We start from the raw sequence: 23,396 nt of genomic DNA on the forward strand, positions 1-23,396 counted from the left end.
CTCCATCATCCCATCAAGGAAAGTAAGTGCAGGGCTGAATACAGATCTATTTGACTGTGCTGCAGCCTCTCCACAGGCCACCCAAATGGAACTCACAAACCACAGTTTAAAAACCTCTGCCTTAGTCCATAGTTAATACCATTTCCATTTCCACTGTCTGTGTTTCTCCTTCTTGCATACTGGGACAAGTGAATTGTAACAACAGGCAATAGTCAAGCAGTGTAGTCACAGAATCATATAATCGTAGTGATAAAAGAGATCCTGAGGGTCATCTAGTCCAGCCCCCTAGATTTAAGGTGCCATTTGGTTATATATCTGAGTTTCCAACACTGCATCTAGATGGCCACTGAGAGAAAAGGATGCTGGACTAGATGGGCCATTGGACTGATCCAGCTGGCTCTTCCTGTGTTCTTAGAACCATGTATCCCACCCCGAGATTCTTGAAGTCAGTATGGGGGCAGTGACAGATGGGTCACCAGTCTTGCATGCAGAGGATTCCCTTTGCATCTTGTCTTCATACAGAACATGGGTGGAGAGAACCCCTCCCTTAAACTTCAGAGCTGGAGCCATTTTTGCCAAGGGGTGAAACGTTTCCTAGCAGCCTGGCCTTTCAGCTGTCACAGCTGCCGATGGATTCCAGTCTGTCAAATTCTGCCTTAGCACAGCTGTTGGGAGGAAAAAGAAGGAAGGATGTGTGATGAGAAGCTGCCGAGGCTGTTCAGAGCCAGTGGGGCAGCATGTTTTTAATGCACTGGGAATTTGGAGAAAATGGAAGGACACGGTGACAGATGCTGCAGTGTACAGTTCTGCAGTTTACCGCATGGGGCATCTGCACAGAGACCCCAAGATTCCCAGTCTGAGCTTTGTCTTTATAAATAAACCAGGTTAAATTGCTGGCATCTCCAGCCAAAAGGATCTCAGGTGGCATCCATGGCTGGAGAAAGCCTATGCCTGAACTCTTTGATCACTGCCAGTCAAGAATACTCAGCTGTAGACCAGTAGTCTACTACTGCATGAGAATAAGGCAGGATCATATGTAGTATGGTTAAAGCATCCTTTCCCATGTTGTTCCCATTTGTTCTTTCTCTCCCTATCATCTCTGGTCAAACAAGCTGTTGCTGAGTTTTAAAGCTCTACAAAACCCTACAAAGTCTGTTAACAGACAATGGTGGTAGGAGCATATGACCCCTCCTCTCTGGTGCCACCTTCAACACTCTCCAAAAACTGCTTTCCCGGTAAGATAGTGCCAATTATCTCCTACAGACCCTTGCTAGAGCCCTAGGAAGTCTGGAAAGGAGATGCTTAGAATGGACGAAGATACACCGCAACTCTTATGGAAGGCTGATGATAAAGACTACAGAGATGGTGTCAGTGCCATGGATTAAGAGGATTTCAGAAAACCTGAGCTGCCTAGAGGAAAGAGATTCCCAAGTGACTTGCAGTGGCCAGTCTGTCTGAATGTCTTGGGGGGAGGAGGAGGAGGAGAAGTGAAGAGCATACCGTTGCCTTCAATCTTTCAACTGAAAGGAAATGTGGAAACCCGACCTTATCCTTAGGATGGCAAAGAAGCAACTATCCCATCTTTCAAGGCCTAATTAGCCGCTGCTGTAGGGGCAGCATCTTATACGTCTCCTGTGTCAGCCTTGCAGAGGATGCCCAGCCTGGACAAAAGAGACAGTCTTTCCAGGCTTCCTGCTTGCCCACCTCCATGTTAGCTGGTGGCACGGGGAGATCTGCCTGATGGTTTGGAAGGGGACTGGATCTGCATCCAATAACCACTTAGCTTCTACTCTCGCCAGCATCTTTGGCCTACATGGTTCCCATTCTTGACTCCACTGCAGTGCACAATGCAATGTAAGGTGTTGTTGTATCACAGAACCCATGCTTTAGGCCAGGGACAGAGAACCTGAAGCCCTCCAAGTGTTGTTGGATTACAGCTCCCATCAGCCTCAGTCAACATAGCCAATGGTTTGGGATGCTGAGTGTTGAAGTCCAGCAATTGAATGGAATGAATGGAAAGAGCTGGGGGGTTGGGGTAGGAGACACATAGCTATATTTAAAAGTAGAAAGAACAGTATCATTGTCTGGCTAGGTAACTTCCCAATTCACAGAAGCTATTTTAAAGGGCCTTCTGCGACCGAAGTGGGAGCTGCCTCTAAGCATCAATGACGAAATCAAAGATTTTATGGAGCTTCAGTTGGGCACAAGTGGGCCCACTCACCCTCCAAATGCCCCCCCCCCCAAAGAATAAAAAGAAATGCAGGAGGGGCAATTCCAAAATAGGCCAATGAAGACTGAGCATACTCTGTGAGCACCGAATGCTAACTAACTATTCAGGAGGTGGAAAGGAGGGAAATAGGGATGGGGAATGGAATGTAGTGAACAGAAACTGTCCACGTTGCACCATTTTTTTGTGACAATAGTTGAATGGAATTCCTGTGTCTAGAGATACTATATCTCTGTGTGTCAAAGTCTGAGGACAAATGAGAGGGAAACCATGGAACTTCATTTCAAAATATTATTTTTAGGTCCTCTTGAAAATTTGATAGCATGTTACTGCACATTTATCCAAATTCATACCTTTCTTGCAATGTTGCTTATTATACACATTTTTGCAATATATTTCTTGTAATATAAAGGTAAAAAACGTAAAGGACCCCTGGACGGTTAAGTCCAATCAAAGGTGACTATGGGGCGCAGTGCTCATCTTGCTTTTCAGGCCAAGGGAGCCAGCATTTGTCCACAGACAGCTTTCTGGGTCATGTGGCCAGCATGACTAAACCACTTCTGGCGGAAGCTGTGATGGAAGCCAGAGTGCCCGGAAACACTGTTTACCTATTTATCTACTTGTACTGGTATGCTTTCAAACTGGTAGGTTGGCAGAAGCTGGGACAGAGCAACAGGAGCTCACCCTGTTGCGTGGATTTGAACCACCAACCTTCTGGTCGGCAAGCCCAAGTGGCTCAGTGGCTTAGATCACAGCGCCACCCACATCTCATAATATAATGCAGTTTTATGTTTTCACTGATACATGCATTCTTATGCACACTTTCCCCTAATTTTTGTACACATTTTTTCCCTTGGAGAATTTCTTCATTGGAGAAATTAGACAAGTGAGAATTTTGAAGGATAGCTGCATTTCAGTTTGCATAGCATTTTGAAAAAGTGCCTTTCAACACGAACTGAGCGGAATTTCTCTCCCATCATTAAACTAGGTCAGTTTGCATTAAAAATGTGAACCAAACTGAATGTCTTTCCCCCATCCCTATATTCTGAGCCAGCTGACTGCTCACTGTTGGAAACACAATCCTGGGCTCGATGGACCTTTGATCTCCTCTCACAGGACAGTTCTTCTGTTCTCCCATTAAGTGGTGTCAGAGGCAAGCCACAAGGATGAATGAAACTCCAAATGGGAAATGTAAACAGAGAGACAACTGGTGCCGAAATGGTGCACATTCAGCGTCTCCTCCTCCAATGAGCACAAGCTGAACAAAACACTGGCCTCCCCAGCTGCCATCTTCTCATCCATCCCCACATCCAGCTTCCCCAGCCCGCTGTGGAGACCATGCCTGATTGGCACCTGGTTAGATTGCACTCAGCTGTCCCTGATATTTGACACACACACACACACACACACACCCTTCCTGCCGCGCTAAAGAACACGCCAGCCCTGGGAAAGAGAAATAAACATGTGAGAGAGGGGAGGTGGGTTGAAAAACAGCAGCGCCCTGGGAGCAAAATAGCCCCTAAGAAGTTGCAAACCTCTTTGGTGGAGGGAAGAGTCAGACCTTAAGGTGGTCCTGGTGGAGGAAGGCTAAACCTTTAGAATATGGCTAACGGGGCTCCATGAAGGAGATCCCTGGACAGAGGTTCACAACCAGTAAGGATTTTGATTTCAAAGAGCCAGTGGGAAGGGATTCCTTAGCCTGGACGGCCTCTTCCATGCTCATCTCCCATCAGCACAGCAAAACAGACGCATCAGGCTCTGCCGGCCAGAGAGATTTTGTGGAGTAGGAGGCATCGTGGTTCTGCTTCCAAGCGGTGGGGCTTGAACACAGGGACCTGTCTTTGCACCTTTGGGAGTATGTCAACATTGCTGCAAGCTGCAGATGGGACCACCGATGGGATACCACCGAGAGCTCTGGCTGGGACACCCAGCACAGAGAGTGGAGGTAAGGCATTGAATCAAAGAGACCTGCATTCTTGGGGGCTCCCAAGCCATTGGTTCGGGGAGTGGTGGTGCCTCTGAAAGTAATCCTTTAGTTAGCACAGATGAGCAACATCATAAATTTGCAGCAGGCTGGAGGCAAGTAAAGGGAACTGAAAAAAGAATGAGAAAGAGGTATCCATACTGTGCACACCTACTTATTTCGTTCCACTCTCACTTCTGGTTGCACAACCGATCCAGCAGGTTTCTTATACCACCTGGAACCCTGCAAAGCCTGGGTGCTGGTGGTGAAACCTGGGTGAGTGTGTACATGCATATAGCAATGGTGATCCCTCTTTCAGTTCTCTTGAGAAAAGTAGCATTTCTTTCCAGCCTCATCCAAACTCCTGCCCACATAATCAGAGCAGCAAAGGGAGGAATTAGTTTCCACTTTCTCAATGCATGGTTGGAGTCTAGAACAGAGATTCCAGACTGTGTTAGCAACTGCAATTAAAGAACCAGGGAGCCAGAACTTTTATGGATTAAGTAATCTAGGATTCAAGAATGGGAGGCCAAGAATAAATCCTGAAAATATATGGGATTGTGGCAAAGAAACAGAGTTAAATGAGGGAAGAACAGCAAATCAGGACAATATTTTGAAAGGGGCAGCGGGAACACCACAGATCCTTAAGATCTGATCTATATTTGGGCCCAGTTGCTGGTGTGACCATCTTCCTTCAGATCTGGATGCTTTCTGGAGTAGTATTAATAGATAATTGTTTTTCTGTTTATACTCTCTTGATCTGAGATATTTTCTAATCCTTCATTTGCTTCAACTTCAAGCCATGCAAGAGTAATTGGAAGTAGAAAGGGCAAGTATGCCCTGCAGAGATTTGACCTAATTCAGACAGTTTATACTCTTCTGTACTCCAGAACTGCATGTGGTGGGAGGCAAAGTAATACTAGCAAGAATGTCAAGCCCTTGCCCCAAACAGCTTACAATTTAAATGTTGACAGCATCCCAAACACAGGTGCTCTTGGCTCACAGAGGCCTTGCACATGTCACAACATGGCACATGTCCCCCCCCCCCTTTGTGCCAATGGAAGAGGCTTTTAAAAATGATGCCTCCTGTGAAAAGGCAGACTGGAATTAAATGTCTGTCCCTTTCTCCTTCCAGAGCCTCGGGTCACCCACTGAAGTTGACAGGCAGGCAACAGATTCAGGATATACTTTTTCACAAGAAAGCTATTAAACATGATAGCTAAGTGGAACCTCCCTGTTCAGAAGCACTGTATCTCTGGGTCCCAAGTGTTGAGATAAGTAACAGGGGATAGTTGTTGTCTTCATGCCCTCCTTGCAAGCTTCTCAGAAATTACCCAGATTGACGTACAAGATAGGTCTTTGTTCTACTCAGTCAGAGCAGGTATCTTAGAGAGCTGTGTTAGTCAGGGATATAGAAAAAGATATATTGTACTTTCAATTACAATAATTATTAAGGAATTTATAGAGGCTGACCAATAACATAATTATTTGAGTGGCTCACAAAGATAAAACTATAATTTTCAATATGAATTATAAGAACAATTGCAGCACTTTTTTTATATACAACCAGTGTGACAGAAATTCAGATTTTAAAATCTTGGGAGAACAAAGAGGCCTTCAGCTGGCACTGAAGGTGCCAGGTGAGCCTCTCCAGTGTACCTGGAGTGTCACTGATGAGAAAGGCCCTCTCCCTAATAAGGATTGGGAGCAATTAGATTCAGCGCCTAATTCTCACTTTCTGAAACAATCCCTGAACTGAAACACAACCATTCCTTTAAAAATTCACACTTCTCTTAATTTTGAAATACAATTCTCCAGCCGAGTAACATGTGCAAAAATGTTTATACTCAGGTGAACTGTGCATAAAAATGCATACATTAGTGAAAATTACTGAAATGTGCAGTATAATTGGGAAAATTCCTTTGCAAAAATGTCTCTACTAGGCAAGATTGTGTGCAAAAATCTGTGCAGTAGAAATTCAAAAATGCTGATTAATTTTCATGAGTGTTTTGTTTTTTTAAAGACAACCCTGCAAACCAATATGGTAATGTGAAGAACTAAATTTGAGAGAAACTGAAACTGTCAGATATGCCGATCTCTTCTCCTGAGTAGAGGCAGGTAGTGGACAGGAGCCAGTGAAAATCTTAGTATATTAGCCTGTCCTTTAAACTGAAACTGGCCAGTTAACTCTAGCTGAGAACATCAGCGTCCCAGAGGTGAATGACAAACAAATTGTCTCAGGACAGCCTGTCCTGGGTTAATCGCGCCTGCTTTGCAGAGTAACACCTGACCCTGCAATTCCGTCTATGCAAGTACGCAGGATTAGCTTAGGTTAAAGGAGAAAGTTATTAAACTCCCGTTTATCATTATTTCCTGTTATGCTCATAAACACTTCCAGCGTCTTGGACAGAATAAGCAATTATAGGTGCTTGTCAGCCATGCTCGACACTGCCAGGGCAGCTGGCACACAGGGGCAGATTTGAAATGCCATGAAAGGGTAGGAAACGGTGTCAACTTTTTTTCTTGAAGTGTAATAATATTTCTACCAATGGGCAAGGTGTTGGAGGTGATGGGAAGGGAGACTCTTGGCTTTTCTGCCTCAGGACCAACCTCCCCAGCCACACCAAAGAGAGGGATCAAATTCGGACTAGAACAGTGGCACTAGGGGAGACGAGGATTTTAATAGGGCTGGTCCAATACATTTTGCTGCCTGAGGCAGCACAGGCCTCTCCTGCTTCCATATAGTGAAGCTGATCAGCCTAGCAACAGCTGAACCTTGTTTTAGGATCGTTTCCTTCACAAAACCTGAGGACATTTGGCAAGCTTAGGGGGCACAGGGCAGCCTGTGTGGCACACAAAAATTCTGCCATCAAGCACTTTGTTGCCACTCTTCCCACCCCTCACATCCACCACATGAAGCGGCTGCCTCACTCTGCCTAATGTGAGGGCCAGCCCAGAGTTTTAACCACATCATTTTTATTTTTTTTTAATAATTTTTATTAACTGGCCAATCACATCAAATTAAATCACATCACATAAATTCCAAATTACAAAGCCAAATTTTTAAATTTTGTTGGGGGAACCCATACTTCAAGATCCAAAGGGGGATTCAGATCATCTTCTTATTACTGCGTTAATGTCCAAATCAGTCCCAATCAGTCCAAACAAAATTCATAATTCTATCCAGTCTTATCTTGGTGTTTCCACATCATATCTTGTTCATATAATTTCTATTTTTCCTTTACGATCTTTTCTGTTAGTCTCCTTAAGCCGATAAGCAAAATAATAATCCTGTGTGGATTTCCCGTTCCTCCACTAAGTCCAGATGGTTTCCATATATCTCCTTCGTAGATAGCATCGCTCTTTCCATCATGAATTTGGCATTTGTCACTCTTAAGTCCCACCGAGGAGTTGATCCACGATATGTAAACAACTCTATTTCTCTCTTTCTCCTCCCAGACCCAAGAGCTCCAACAATGCCTCCCAAAATGGCGACGGCATTTTTAACTGCGTCATTCCAAAACTCTTAGCTTTCCAGCTTCATCTTGAAACATTGCTTTGGTTTGAAAGTTTATCTCCACACAGCCTTAAATCCACAGCTTAAGTCCTTAGTTTCTGACTCATTAGGGGAGGGGATTCTTGTTAAATCACATAAGAAAAAGGAAGGCAGGTTTTTCCCCCCTCCCCCCTCAGTCATACCATATCTTGACGTATCTTCTCATATTTTATTCTTGTCTTGTTATCAGAGATCTCGTCTGTCAGCAGTCTTTACTCCCCTTTTTCCTTGAAGCATGTGCAATTTATCTCGTCCAAATTGTTTCTTTTGAAGATGCTTGCAACTAGCGGCGCGAATCAGGGAGTGCCAGAATCCCACAGGAGGGCTTTGTGCCTAGTGCCCCCACCCCCACAAATTCGGGGGTGGTATAGGGCACAGCAGGCAAGGGCCGTCCCCCAATTACCCCCATCATAGCCTCCAAATTACCTCGTGTGGGTCGGAGAGATGTTATTGTCAGCCATCTTCCGATGTGCCACCTAGTGGCCCCCAGAGTTTTAACCACATCATTTCCCCAAATAATCCCTTCCTAAAACTGTTGGTAGCCTGCAGCATATGTACAAATGGTCAGATACCTGTATAATATCTGTATCCTCCCCCCATCCGCTCCGCTTTACAAGGCTGAAAGCTATTGAGAGTGATTATTTTAGATGTGGAAGAGGGACACCCTCTCTCCCCTGTGCTGCTGCTGCTGCTTCACTTGCAGATATAAAAAACCAAGCAGCTGTATACAGTGCTTTAATGTAAAAAGAAAGCATATTTGCTACATCTTTGGGCTGTTCCTGACAATGTATTTTAGAGAGAGGTACGGTAAATATGGGATGTGGGTGGCGCTGTGGGTTAAACCACTGTGCTGCTTGGGCTTGCTGATCGGAAGGTCAGCAGTTCAAATCCCCGCGACAGGGTGAGCTCCTGTTGCTCACCTAGCAGTTGGAAAGCACGTCAAGTGCAAGTAGATAAATAGGTACCGCTCCGGCGGGAAGGTAAATGGCGTTTCCGTGTGCTGCTCTGGCTCGCCAGAAGCAGCTTATTCATACTGGCCACATGACCAGCTGTCTACAGACAAACGCCGGCTCCATCGGTCTATAGAGCAAGATGAGCACACAACCCAAGACTGGACCTAACGGTCAGGGGGTAGCTTTACCTTTTAAATATTGCTTGAGGAGGAGCTGGTGGCTGCTGCTCCCCATCACAGCCAGCCCCACACAAATGTGTAAGAGCCTGTGTAAGGAGGGCACACCTAGCAGAGGCCCAGGGACAAGACCAGGGGTAGGCAACCCAAGGCCCGTGGGCCAGATGTGGCCTAATCGCCTTCTAAATCCAGCCCGCAGACGGTCTGGGAATCAGCATGTTTTTACATGAGTAGAATGCGTGCTTTTATTTAAAATGCATCACTGGGTTATTTGTGGGGCATAGGAGTTCATTCATCCCCCCCCCCAAAAAAAAATATAGTCTGGCCCACCACATGATCTGAGGGACGGTGGACCGGCCCACGGCTGAAAAGGGTTGCTGACTCCTGGGTAAGACCCATGCCTTGTACGGAAAATGCTTCCGTTTCAGTCTGCACCATTTTCTCTAGGCAGGGTCTCCTCAAAATCCAGTAGACCTTCTTTCAGCTATTATAGACAATGCTCTGCTAGATGGACTCTGCCTCTGTCATCTCTGGGAAGGGCTGAAGCTCATTGGAAACAGAACACCAGGACCACCAAGGAGGTGAAAGAGAACCCCGGAGAGTCACTCCCAGTCCCCACAGGCCAGGTGCAGGCAGACTTCAGACCTATAGGATCTCCCTTGTGTCCGCCAACAAGGCCAGCTCTTCTGTTAGGTCCCTGTTAGGATGCGGAGCAGGGTGCGGAGCGGAGGTGTTGGCAGACAGAGCGGCATGTGCCAGGTGGACTGGTATGCTGTGGTGGAAAATGCTGTCCTGTCACCAGGGTTGAAGCAAGATTCAGCTGCTAGTCCACTTGACTTTGATACATGGACTGGGAGGTTCAGGCTGACATCTCCATTGTACGTCTTTAGGCGCCAGGCGAAAATGTCCCTCTTCAACCTGGCCTTGGGCTAGGGGTTATGGTTTGTGCAAGGGAGGGTTATTGGTTCTGTTCTGTTCTTGCTTTTATTAGGTATTTTGTGTTTCTTATCTTGTATTTTTATGTTGTGAACTGCTCTGAGGTCTATGGGTGAAGGGCAGTATACAAATTTAATAAACAAATAAAAATAAAATGGGGAATACAAATCTAGATCTGAGTTTCTACAGATTTGAACACAAAACTGTCCAGCACAGCTGCACAAAGATTTGGTCTAAGCTAAGGCAACCCATTAATATTCTTCTTTTACAGGAAACAAAATGACAGAGAAACTTTTTTAAAAAAACTTGCTATTTTACTTGTTATTGTTAAATTTGGGGTATCTGGGGATCTACCTTCTGCTCACTTCAGTTATAGGAGCTATATGAGCCGGCCAAAAGGTAGAAGATAGCTTCCTATATTCCTAACAGCAGGCAGGTAAATATGAACTTGAAAAGAGCGTCTGCTGGATCAGGCCAATGGCTTGCCTAGTACAGCATCCTGTGCGCTCTTGGCGCACCTGCCCCTCCCAGCAAGTGACATTCAGAGAACATTGTGGCTGGTGGCCACTGATAGCCTTCTCCTCCTCCATTGACTTGTCTAGGCCTCTTTTAAAGCCATCCATGCTTGGCGGTTCATCACTGCCTCCTGTGCTGCATGAAATGCGAAACCCTCCTGAAATAATGTTTTATTTTCTTTAAGGGGTTTTTTTTTAGAATGGCTCAATAGGCCCCAGAAATTCTTTAATGAAAGGAACATCTATCTCCCCCACCCCCAATATAAGCCTACTTACTAAATGGATACTTGATTCAAAATTTGTATCTTACTTTTTTTTTCTTTTTCTTTTGCAAGCCTTGACATTTTAAAACATGTGTTTCATAGAAGAGCTATAAGGGAAGGACAACCTACTTACACTATTACACAAATGCACATTGATCAAATACTTTAATCAACTTTAAAGTCGCGGGAAAAGTTCATTCATGTATTTTCCACAAACATCCATTGAAGATTTGAACAATGAGGCATTTTAATTAGTAATCCAAAAATAAATCAGACCTAGTTATGGATTTCAGATTGTTGTAAGCACTGTGTTTGTATCCCCTTGTAAAAACCTGCACTTTCAGACAGTTTTAGACAAAACTGCAGTCTGTGGTCAACTATGGCCCACGTGTTACTGGTTATTCAGATCAGTGACACATTCTTGAAGCTGGTTATAAGAAGAAATGTCTTAATTGGCCCAAAAAGTGTGAATGAGATTATTAAGGTTGCTTCTGCTCTGGCCCTTTTCTCTGGAATGAGAAGTGTATGTTATGGCTACACCAGGCAGGCTGTTGCTATGGTTTTAAGGGTCTCGGAGCTTCCTGTTTGCAGGTTCAGCCCACTGCGTAACTTCCCTTTCAGTGTGGCTGGTGGATTAGTGAATACCATATTTATTTGAGTCTAATGCGCCATCGAACCTAACTGATATCTGAATCTAACAGGTATCTGAAGAAGTGCGCATGCACATGAAAGCTCATACCAATAACAAACTTAGTTGGTCTCTAAGGAGCTACTGGAAGGAATTTTTATTTTGTACTGAATCTAACGCGCACCTGTTTTCAGAACCTTGAAACCAAAAAAAAGCATTTGCTGGCGAATGTAAATGTGCCATTGAATCTAATGCACACCTGAATTTTCACCATGTAATTTGGCCAAAAAAGATGAGCATTAGATTCAAGTAAATATGGTAATTGTCCTTAATATTTGCTGCCCGCTCAGGGGAAAGTGAACTCTCTCTCTTTCTCCTTTGTATGTGAAATAGCTTATTTTCCTACAAAATAAATAAAAGGGGAAATCCATCAAGGTAACCAGTAACGAAAAGGGAGCGGTAACTGATCCACGAAAGGGCAATCCACTACTGATTACCAACGCGGGACCTGGAAGCAGCGGAGCAGCGAGGGAGTGATTGCTAGAAGGGCCGTTCCTCGGTCACCTGACCGGCGGCCGCGGGGGAGGCCGGGAAGGGCCGGCGTCAGCTGAGGTGGCCGCTCTCGGCGCGCGCAGCTCCTCGGGTTCCGTTCTCCGGCGAGGCCGCGGCGCGTCTCTTCCCTGTCATGGAGGCCAAGGCCGCCCGGCCCGAGCCCCGCTTCGAGGCCAACCTGGCCTCGACCCTCAAGACGCTGCTCTTCTTCACCTCGCTGATGATCCTGCTGCCGGTCGGGCTCTACTTCTTCTCCAAGGCCTACCTCTTCGAGGGGCTCCTGGGCATGTCGACCCGAGACGGCTACTTCTACAGCGCCGTGCTGGCCGTGCTGGCCGTGCACACCGTGCTGGCGCTCTTCGTCTACGCGGCCTGGAACGAGGGCGCGCGGCAGGGGCGCGCGGCCAAGCGGGACTGAGAGGCGGCGGCCCGCCAAGCCCCCGAGGGCCGAGTCTCGCCCGCGCTTGGCGCCCTTCCCCCCAGTCCAGCAGCCTTTGTCGTTTTTAAATTGCCGCTCTGCCTTCTAGTCACAGGTACGTAGCCGTCTTGGTCTGCCGTAGTCGAAACAAAACGGAGAAATTCCTTCGAGTAGCGCCTTAGAGATCAGCTCAGTCTGTGGTTGGTATGAGCTTTCGTGTGCTTGCAGACTTCTTCTTCGGATACCAGGGAGCTTCGTGAGCCTCGAGACCTGGCAGAGTTGGGAAGACTAGAAGGAGCCTCGACAGGAGGACGGATCCCGGAACCAGTTTCCACAATCTGTCTGCAGAATGCTGCTCGGAAACGTTTGCTTGCTGAGTAACCTGCCTGGAACTGTTTTGAAATGAACAAGAGAATTCGTCAAGTTGAACATGAAGGATTTGAGAGCTTCGCCAGCAGAGCCTGGATCAAAAACGGTTGAAGTTCGTGTGAAAGAGACTTTATTCCTGTGTCTTTTAAATGGGGGGGGGGGGGTTCCGACTTCAGGAGCCTTGACTGACAGTATTCTGCCTACAATTCATGGTTAAACAGTCACGTGATAATTACACTGATAATTACAAGTTTTCTGCCTTGCCACTAATGTCTGTTTAATATTATTTGTTGTGGAATTATGGGGGAAATCGCCACTTTTATGGTGGCACCACTACAGTACACCAAAAAAAACTTCTTTATTTCACTGGAACCTGCTATACAAGATTCAGCACACAAGCCCAGCTGAAATGCACCAGTGTGCAGCTAACTTGGGAATTGTACCTGTTTCAGTAGCTAATGTGAAGTCCTGCGTAAGGACAAATTTTTCCTTAAGGTGAAATTAACTTTCACAACTTTCCTGAATCTTGAATATTTTATCATTACCCTTCTAAGGTTTTATATACTCTGTTTTTAAATCCTAACAGAAGGTATAAATCCTGGGATTGAAAATGTTTACAAATGAGAACCTCCTACTTGTGTTACTATAAAGCACTAGGAATAAAGGAATATTTTAAAATGTAAGGATGTAGAATAGTGACAGTGTCTTAAGGGGATCTGTAAATAAGTTTTACGCCTTTTAAAGGAGGAGGAATCTAATGTTGGGCAACTTGCTGCTGCTTTATATGAATTGCAAATTTATTTTGTACTGTATTGTGTTGAAATTTCTCTTTCCTTCCCTTATCTATGGAATTGATGTATTGTGAACCTTTTTGATAAAACGTAAGCATATAGCATAAAAATAAAAAATAAATAAAAGGGATTTCCTTCTCAATAAGCTTTATAGGAGGGTTTTGTTTAGTGCTATTTTTCTGGGGGTACTCAAGGATGCACAATATGTACTGTCGCCTCTTTCCCCCCAAATGTTAAAAGTGTGGCATTGTAGCAACTTTATGGTGAGTACCAGCAACTTTTTTTCCTTTTCTTAAAAAAGCACTGGTTTTGCCTGTGGGTGTGTTCAGTGTACAATTCGGGGGGGGGGGGACAGTGCAGCATTGTAAAGTATTGTGTCGAACTATAATTTTTATAGTGCAGAAAGTCAATGCCACAGCTGTGCTAAAAGGTTCCAGGGGGGAAAGTTACTCCAAGTTATCCAGTTGAGCAATAAAAAATTGTTTGTAATGTTTGAAGTAAGCAAAATTAGCCTCATTGTAGGTACCTCTGCAGATCTTTCCCCTAGAGAACATAGCAATTATTTATTTAGAAAAATAATTTAGACTTCCTCTTAAACAAAATAGATGTATTCAACAGTGCTTTGTTTTTGGTTCTTGGGGGGGGGGGAGTTTCTTGTTTTTTTGTTTTTGTTTTTTGAAGTTCCTAAACATTAGGAAGAACTTCCTGACAGTAAGAGCTGTTCGACAGTGGAATTTGCTGCCAAGGAGTGTGGTGGAGTCTCCTTCTTTGGAGGTCTTTAAGCAGAGGCTTGACAACCATATGTCAGGAGTGCTCTGATGGTGTTTCCTGCTTGGCAGGGGGTTGGACTCGATGGCCCTTGTGGTCTCTTCCAACTCTATGATTCTATGATTCTATAAGTTTTCACAATAAAAGAAGCAAATTAATCTACAGGAAATAAAGAGAAGAAAGAAACTAAAGAAAGAAGAAACTGAAGAAAAAACTACAAGATCCTCCCTCATCACTATAACTTAGCTTTTATCCCCTACAGAGAAAAGTGTGCCTTCCCCGCTCTCACCTGGCCTCATCCTTCTCTTCCCACAGCCTCCCACCCCGGGAGATCTCCCATGACCTGCCTCTCACACAGGGTCTAAACTGTCCTTCCCCTTCATCTGAGAGAAAAGTAAGGAGAGAAAAAAGAGAAAGAAATAGATAAAAGGACACCATCTGTCAGTTGTGTATACAATATTTCTTAAAAATAGTCAAACGCTCAATCTAGGTTATTCAGTTAGAAATCCCTTTACTGGTCATTGTTTCCCCAGCTGTCCAGTGCTCTTCAGTTCGTTTACTTTTTTCAATGCAGAAAGTTGTGCTGTTTAGCTTATTTTTGTTGTTGTTTTGTTAAGAGTGTTCTAGAGAAGATGGTTGTTTTACTGATGATTTGTCAATATGATTTGTGTTGTAATTATGTCGTTCTGTTATTGTCATGTGAGCTGTGTGAGTGAAAAGTGGCAAAGGAATATAATAAATGAAATCAGGGTGATGTACAATAAAATCTGTGAATGCAAAAAGCATGAAATACCATAAAATCAATACAGAAGGCAGGTAGTGAGCTTGATGCCCATTGTACATGCTGACATCTCCCATGCTCCTGGTTCTTTACAGGAGAGAATGGTGAGGTTTCTCAGTGCAAATCTTCAGATTCCAGCGGCGAGGAGGAGGCCAACGTGGGGAAGAAGAAGCCACGTAGGCAGAGGACTCATTTCACCAGCCAGCAACTCCAGGAGCTGGAGGCCACTTTTCAACGGAATCGCTACCCAGACATGACCACCAGGGAGGAGATTGCAGGCTGGACCAATCTGACAGAGCCCAGGATTAGGGTGAGCGGAGAGCTGTGTTGAGACAGGCAGCGTGTAATTAGAGATGCAAAAGCTGGGGTGGGGGGGGATCAGAAAAAAGCAACACCCCATCCCCCCCAAGCCTTGTCTCTCATTTTTCCAATTGAAAAACTGAAAATTTGGGGGAACATGAAAAGGTGGGGACATGAAATATTGTCTCTCTTACAATAAGTGAAATGCTAATGCACAGTTACTGCATCAACGACATGCTGCGGAATACATCTGCAAAAAACAAACAAACACCAGACCGGAGGGGCCTCTAGAAATTGCTGGGGCAGGGCCGGAGTGAGGTCAGGGCAATGCAGTTGCACTAATGGGACCACCAAGTTGGCAGCTGTGGCGCTTCTGCTGGTGTAGGCAGCTTTTAGTCACTCAGAATGTGTGGTGTGAATATTGTCTCCCATAAAAAGCTACAGCATTAGAGAATAATAATTCATGCTATCCTGTAGGCATCATATTTAAATGGCCGTCCAACCTCAGGTATGCTTGGAGGAAACCGATTACTTGGATCCATTCCAGTGGCTTCAGCACTTGCCAGGTCACTGAAACTGCCTTGGCTACCCTAGTTGATGGCATTTGTCGAGAGAGAGACAAAGGCAGTGTGGTCCTGCTCATTCTCCTTGGCCCACCAGTGGCTTTTGATACTGCTGACCATGGTATCCTCCTGGAGCACCTCTGGGAGGTGGCGATTGGAGGCACACTGCTTCAGTGGTTCCACTTCTACCTCCAGGGCCATTTCCAGAAAATAGCTATGGAAAGCTGCTGTTCAGCACCAAAGGAACTGACCTGTAGTGTCCCGCAGGGTTCTATATTTCCTTACCTGCTATTCAACATCTATATGAAGCTGCTGGGAACTATCATCAGGAGATTTGGAGTGAGATGTCAGATAAATGGATGACATCCAGCTCTATCTCTCTGTCCCATTTGAATCGGGAGAGGCAGTGATGGAATGAATGTGGGTCCATAAACTGAAGGTGAATTCTGAAAAGAGAAAGGTGTTGTGTGTCCCAAGTTCTCACACCTGGGAGATGGAGTTGCGCACTCTTGCAATGAGCAGGTCTGCACTGTGCTCCTGGGTTCAACTCTGTCCCTGGAGGTTCAGATGGCTTCAGTGGCTAGGAGCGCCTTATTTCAGCTCTGCCTGATCTACCGACTATGATGCCTATTGGATAGAAATGTCTCGGCCACAGTATTCCATGCTCTGGTAACTTCCAGACTGGATTATTGAAGATGACTCAGAAACTTCAATCAGTCCAAAATGCTGAGGTTCCATTTAGAGCTCACAGACTCCTGTTTAAAAACAGCTGCATTAGTTGCCAGTTCATTTTCAGGCCCGGTTTATGGTGTTCACATTAGTGTTTAAATCCCTAAATGACTAAGCCTTGAGTCCTATCAGGAAAAAAGGTGGGGTATAAATGAACAAATAAAAATATATATAAATACTTGTACAGTGGTACCTTGGTTCTCAAACTTGATCCGTTCCGGAAGTCCGTTCCAAAAAGTTCTAAAACCAAGGTGTGCTTTCCTATAGAAAGTAATGCAAAATGGATTAATCTGTTCCAGACTTTTAAAAACAACCCCTAAAACAGCAATTTAACATGAATCTTACTATCTAACGAGGTCATTGATCCATAAAATGAAAGCAATAAACAATGTACTGCAGTCACACAATCAGTCAATCAATCAGTAGCTGAACTGGGTTCCACACAGATACAAAAACAGAACAAAAAAGCTGCAAAATAGCAAAAACAGACAGACCTCAGCATAACATTCAAAACAGAAGTGTGACACTCAAATCAGAAGTGTAACACTCAAAATGGAGCATGTTTGGCTTCTGAAAAAAGTTCATAAACCAGAACACTTACTTCAGGGTTTGCAGTGTTTGGGTTCCAAGTTGTTTGAGTGCCAAGGCATTTGAGAACCAAGGTACCACTGTATACTGCAGTTTCATAAAACATATCAATGTGGTTTTCTACAATTCCATATGCACAATAAAAAACTATCTCAATGTAAACTTGTAAATGTATTTTATCCTAAAATGCACATTCATAAGGCATTTTTGTATGTTTTTGAGCCACAAATAATACCACAAAATCTAGAGAAGTACTAAATCTGAACAATAATTTTGTATCGGCCAGTTTATTTGTTTGAGGAACGAATTAAGTCAGTTTGATTAAAAATGTGGACAAAAGGAAATTCTTAATCAGTTCACTCAGCCACTGAATTTTACGGACCACTGCATTGGAGAGTAGAATTTTCCTTCTTTCTTTCTTTCTTCCTTTTTCTCCCTCAAGGTTTGGTTTAAGAATCGCAGAGCCAAGTGGCGGAAAAAGGAGCGTCACCAGCAGACAGAGCTCTGTAAAGGGCCGTTCAGCTCCCAGCTCAACGTCTTGACAAGGAACCCATATGAGGACCTTTACCCGACCTACGCCTACAGTACCTGGGCTCCCAAGGGGCTGCATGCCAACCCCATCCATAGCAAAGGGTTCCAGCTCTTCAACTCCGTGAACATCAACTCCTTTCCATCCCAAGGTGTGTTCCCAGCAGCTTCAGCAGCCTCCACATCTGGTGTCCCATCTCTGGAAACCTTCAACAGCCTGGCAAGCCCTTCTGGGCCTCCCAGTTCACCGTATGGACCGAGTGCCTCACAATTCTTGTACAGAGACCCCTGCAACTCAAGCCTGGCTGGTTTGAGACTCAGAGCAAAGCAGCCACAGGCCCCCCTCAACTATGGTTCTCCTCAAAATCCAGCCTTGGGGCCCAGCTCCAGCCACTACAATTTGGACAGGCCAGTGTGATGTTGGGGCCCAAAAGAAGGATAGCCTGACGTGTTTCCTTAGAGCTCTTACTGGCAGTGGTTTCCGGGAAGGGTTTGCCTCCATAGTTTCTCTGCAAGGGGTGAACAGGATTCACCAGCCCTGGAAAGATGAGCACGTCTAGCCTCTTTCAATCTGGATATTGCCAAATAACCTTCTTTCATAAGACTTTTCACACAGTCACCTTTCATGGAGACAGTGCCTTCTCTGAAACTCCAGATCCTGAAAGCTACAAACTGCCAATGTTATTCTGGTTTAATCTGAACCAAGTTGTGTCAGATGCCCAATGTGTTTTTATTTCTTTAGTAGGAGGCCAGAGAAGGTGAATGGCAGGACTTTGCTCAGGCATATAGTACTGTTAAAGGGGGGAGCTCATCTGTTATGACCAAAAGTAGAACCCCAAATGAGGAGTGATGAGGGAACAGAGGAAAAGCAAATCTGAGAAAGCCAGTAGGATACTTGGGGTTGTGTTGGTTTACTGTTCTGATCCAGTCAGGTCAATTTCACCCAATCCATTAACTCATTGAAGCCTCAGATAGTCATTCCCAAACTGGACTGCCTCTCAGTCATTGGAGCAGGAAACATTTGATCTCTGGGTTGTGGGTTCAAGGCCAAGGTTGGGCGAAAGATTCCTGAGTTGCAGGGGGTTGGGCTGGATGGCCCCGGCGGTCCTCTACAATTCTAGGATTCAAAGGTTGAGGGGACTCTGGGCAAAACGATGGCGCTCCCTTTCACCACATATGCCTACATTGGGGGCTCTTTTACTATTAGAAATATGTACTGGGGGCTGGTTTCCTGAAACATCTTGGTTCACCTCCTCCCAATGCCCTTGAAGTTGAGTTGTTCCAGGGCACTATAGAGGAATAAAATGACCACAAAATATGGTAACGCTGGGGTTGCTGTGTTTCTGTGGCAGTGGTCTTTTTTGGGAAGGAGATTCTTTCCTCACACTCAGCCTCTTCCATTGATCGGTTTGGAGGGTCCCTCAGCAGCTTCAGGACCTCAGCACTTGCTGAAACCTGTGCTACCTCTCCCCCCTGAGATTATTTATATCCAACATGTTTTGAAGATTTGGCCAAATTTAACATTTCTTGTTTTCATTATCAAAAGGGGGAAAACCATCTCTCTGCAAAGCTAGGAGGGTAGGCCATTGCAGCCTTCTTCCACTAAACAGCCACAACATCTCCACCCTCATGTATGTCCTATAAGCTAATCACTGCCTGATTGCCTTGAACTACTCAGGATTGCTCTGAGCGAATTTTCTAGAGGCGGTGTGTAAGGATGGGGGGAAATTTGATTCAATTTGAAGTTAAAGGCAAAGCTGTCTAATTCACACTGTTTAATAAATATGTGAACCAAAACACAGTTGTCCTTTGAAATTCATGCTTCTCCAGATTTTACAATGCAGATCTTCAGCCAAATACAAAAATGCACATAGTAAAGCATGCAGAAAAATTTATGCATTGGTGAAAATAACACAAAAAGCATTATGTTAGGGGATATTACTTTTCAAACTAGTGTATATTAACATAAAATTGCATGTGAATATTAGGATAAATTTGCACTAAAATGCTGGTGAATTTTCATGTGGGCTTATTTTTTAAGAATCTCAAACTGATGTGGAAATGTGGAGAAGTGAATTTAAGACTGGAAAAACGAGAAAATAAGGGAACCTGAAGGTGGCAGTTTTGCCATCTCCTGATAGTGTCCCCCTGCGCTCACTATATTAGTTTGCATGGGAGATGGAAAACCCATTCAGCATAAACCTTCCCAGGCTACTTTTGCCCAAGCCTTTCCAGCCCCTCCCCTGTCCATTGCCATCAGGGGGGTGAACCCCTTCTGACTGCTCATACTTTGCTTATAGTCGCTGACCCGTTTTGACAGTGGCACTGCTATAATGGATAAATAGATTTCCTTCTTCCTCCTCCTCCTGTTCTTTTCCTTTGTGAAGTTTTTTATTAAGTTTTCCAAAATTTCACACATACAAGGAGTGTGGTGGAGTCTCCTTCTTTGGAGGTCTTTAAGCAGAGGCTTGACAACCATATGTCAGGAGTGCTCTGATGGTGTTTCCTGCTTGGCAGGGGGTTGGACTCGATGGCCCTTGTGGTCTCTTCCAACTCTATGATTCTATGATTTCAATACATAATAACCCCCCGACTTCCCACCCCCATTTCCATGGTGTTTCTGTTTCTGTCCCTGTCCTGTACCCTGTCATCTCCTCCTCCTCCTGTTGTTTTTTTCCTTAGAACATGTGTTGATAGGGTCTAATCGTGACCAGGTGGCCTTCCACACGCTGGATGCAACTTTGAGAAATGGCCTCAATAAAGAGTCTTGAAAAACTTTGTATCCATACAAATATGCATGAGGTTTGCCCATTTTATCATACTGCGATAAAGACTGCCTGAGTGCCATGTGATGTCCTGTCAATAAACCTTTTTTTTTTATTTCACAAATCTATCTAATTCTTACTTTTTGAACCACTGCCCTATTATCTGGATTTAGCTCTTGCAGAGCCGCTGCCAGTGAGTATAGGCCAGCCTCCCCATATCTGCTGCTCCCCAGATGTAGTGAACTTCTTATCCCACCATCCCTGACTTTTGGTCTTGCTAGCTGGGTCTGATAATAGATGTAGTCTGAAACATCAGAGACAGGTACCAGGTTGGCAAAGGCTGATGTAGACAATACAGGGAGAGATAATGTGCCTTGGCCTAAGACAGCTTCCTTGGGTACTTAAAGGGTCTCTGGCATATGACAAGCCAGGAGAGAACTCCCTAAAATCAAATTAAGCTTTTTCCCATTCAGATGCTTGCCAAAAAAGCTTGTAAATACCAAGCCAGTTCTGAAGTTGCCCATGGCTAGTTTCAGCAAAAGGGACTTTCTAGTTCCCATAATCTTCACGAGAGCTTTAAAAAATACTCCGAACATCCTTTCTATTTTGAAGGTTGCTCTTGAAGACTGCCTGGAGGTCCATGTTTCATGTGTCCTTTTTGTCCTGTTCATTTGTAATTGCTAGGAAGTGCAGCTGGTAAATTTAAAACATTAGAGATCCTTCCCCCCACACAGCATGTTGCCTAATTGTCGAATTCACAGCAATGGGAGAATTTCTTGGCTACTCAGCCTTGAAGAGGTTGTGCCTGTTGTTACGGGTGTCATTGAGTCAGGGGTGGACAGAGTGAGGCCCTGAGTGATGACAAAATTTGGCACACACACACCCAACCATTATTTCTTATTTACACAATAATTCCTTTTGGTACAGTAGCTTTTTATGGATCTTCTCAGTAGGTACACATATAATATAGGTGGTGGTGTTGTGATGTGCCCGTTCGGCTCGGCATCCTGTGCAGGGGATGCACTGCACTGCCCTAAATCTGGTGCTGATTGAGTCTTCTTGACCAGCAATTCTAAGAGCTGGAACTGTAGTCTTAAACTATGGTTTTTCCTGGCCACCGTCTTGTGCCTCTCATTTTGTAATGGTGAATTGGCACCCTTCCATCTAGAAAACACTGTCCATATTATCTGCTAATTTCTTTACACCAGCCTTTGCCGGCCAGATGTTTTAGACTACAAAACATAGTACTGATGATGGGTGTTGTAGTTCAAAACATCTGGAGGGCACTGGTTTGAAAAGTCGATTTTACAGCATCTCATGCTCTACAGACCATTGGTCTTATCTGCTGTGCCTGCTGGTGGCTTTTAATCCGCCCTGGTATGTCAGAAGCATACCAAGTTCAGTTCAAGGTTTTGCTTTCCGCATTTGAACTTGGGAGTTTGGGACCAGTTAGGATACCTAATCCAAGGGATTACCTGGCCCCATATACCCCTGCCGGCCTACTGCCTTTCTCTGATGGGGCTCGGTTAAGAGTTTCTCCTAAATCTCCCCTGCAAATACCCCCTATTGCATACAATAACCAGAAAAAAATGTATTTGGGGAATGTACCGTATTTTTTGCTCTATTAGACGCACCAGGCCATAAGACGCACCTAGTTTTTAGGGGAGGAAAACAAGAAATAATAAAGCAATGCAAAGCCTCCTGAGCGAAGAGGGAGCACTCCTCCCTCTTCGCTCAGGAGGCTTTGCGGGGCTATCCCTGAAGCCAGGAGAGTAAGCGGAATCAGTGCACATTGATCTCTCTTGCCCTCCTGGCTTCAGTGAAAGCAAGCCTACTGGCTTTCCCTCCACCTCCCTCAAGAGCCGTGCACTCTTTAAAGGGAGCACGGCTCTTGGGGGCTTTTCTGGGAGGTGGGGGAAGGGACCTCCCGCAAAAGTCAGGGATAGCCACATGAAGCATCCACAGGGCAGCAGCATGAAGGCTCCCTGCTGCCCTGCAGAGGCTTCGCGCCGCTAAGGCAGAAGATAGAACAGCGAGAGGGAGTGCTGCGCTGCTCTCACTGTTCTGGCTTCTGGGATAACCTCGCAGCCTGCATTCGCTCCATAGGACACACACACATTTCCCCTTACTTTTTAGGAGGGGAAAAGAGCGAAAAATATGGTATTTGTGGGGATGGCATTTTCTTCCACCCTTATAGTGCAAGAAATTGAAATACAGTCAAATTCGGAAAGAAGCAGGCAGATTGAGCTGGCAAAGAGAAAATGAGAAAACTCTTCATTTGCATAATGCTGAGCACCAGATTTAAGTTTTCTGAGTGCTGAATTTTGATTATTTTGCATGTGGAAAGCTTCTAGGCTGGAAGACTTCTAGGCCAACTCTTCTTAGCACAGTGTTGTTGTTGTTTAGTCATTTAGTTGTGTCCGACTCTTCATGACCCCCTGGACCAGAGAACGCCAGGCACTTCTGTCTTCCACTGCCTCCCGCTGTTTGGTCAAACTCATCCTGGTAGCTTCGAGAACACTGTCCAACCATCTCGTCCTCTGTCGTCTCCTTCTCCTTGTGCCCTCCATCTTTCCCAACATCAGGGTCTTTTCCAGGGAGTCTTCTCTTCTCATGAGGTGGCCAAAGTATTGGAGCCTCAGCTTCACGATCTGTCCTTCCAGTGAGCACTCAGGGCTGATTTCCTTCAGAATGGAGAGGTTTGATCTTCTTGCAGTCCATGGGACTCTCAAGAGTCTCCTCCAGCACCATAATTCAAAAGCATCAATTCTTCGGCGATCAGCCTTCTTTATGGTCCAGCTTTCACTTCCATACACAGTGTAGGCTTTGGTAAAGAAAGAGGCGTACGGATTTGACATCTCAGCCACTTTGGCCACTTTCAAATCCTTCTAACGCTTTGGATGACGCCTCTAAAAATATCCCGTCCACATACAAGCCCTCTGCTTTCTGGAACATAGGCCCTGGCAAAATGCCAAGTGGTTATTTTTGTCCCACTACAGAGGAAAAGGAGGTTTAAAAATACACATA

At 44.9% G+C, this 23,396-nt stretch overlaps 1 protein-coding gene across 2 annotated transcripts; it reads left to right on the top strand.

The window, feature by feature from the left end:
- The first annotated feature begins 3,620 nt into the window (after positions 1–3,620).
- On the top strand, positions 3,621–19,401 carry LOC310768485 (pituitary homeobox 3-like). 2 transcript variants are annotated; one of them, XM_083626610.1, is made up of 3 exons: positions 3,621–4,172; positions 14,992–15,206; positions 17,519–19,401. In XM_083626610.1, the coding sequence occupies exons 1-3, from the start codon at positions 4,085–4,087 to the stop codon at positions 18,020–18,022; spliced, it is 807 nt and encodes a 268-aa protein (XP_083482736.1). In that variant the 5' UTR covers positions 3,621–4,084; the 3' UTR covers positions 18,023–19,401. The 2 variants fall into 2 exon arrangements, 1 of the variants encoding a protein (XP_083482736.1); XR_014551340.1 differs by lacking the exon at positions 3,621–4,172 and adding an exon at positions 11,785–13,610.
- Positions 19,402–23,396: the final 3,995 nt, after the last annotated feature.

Source organism: Podarcis filfolensis (assembly GCF_964270895.1).
Source record: "Podarcis filfolensis genome assembly, chromosome: 8".
Classification (NCBI taxonomy): domain Eukaryota; kingdom Metazoa; phylum Chordata; class Lepidosauria; order Squamata; family Lacertidae; genus Podarcis; species Podarcis filfolensis.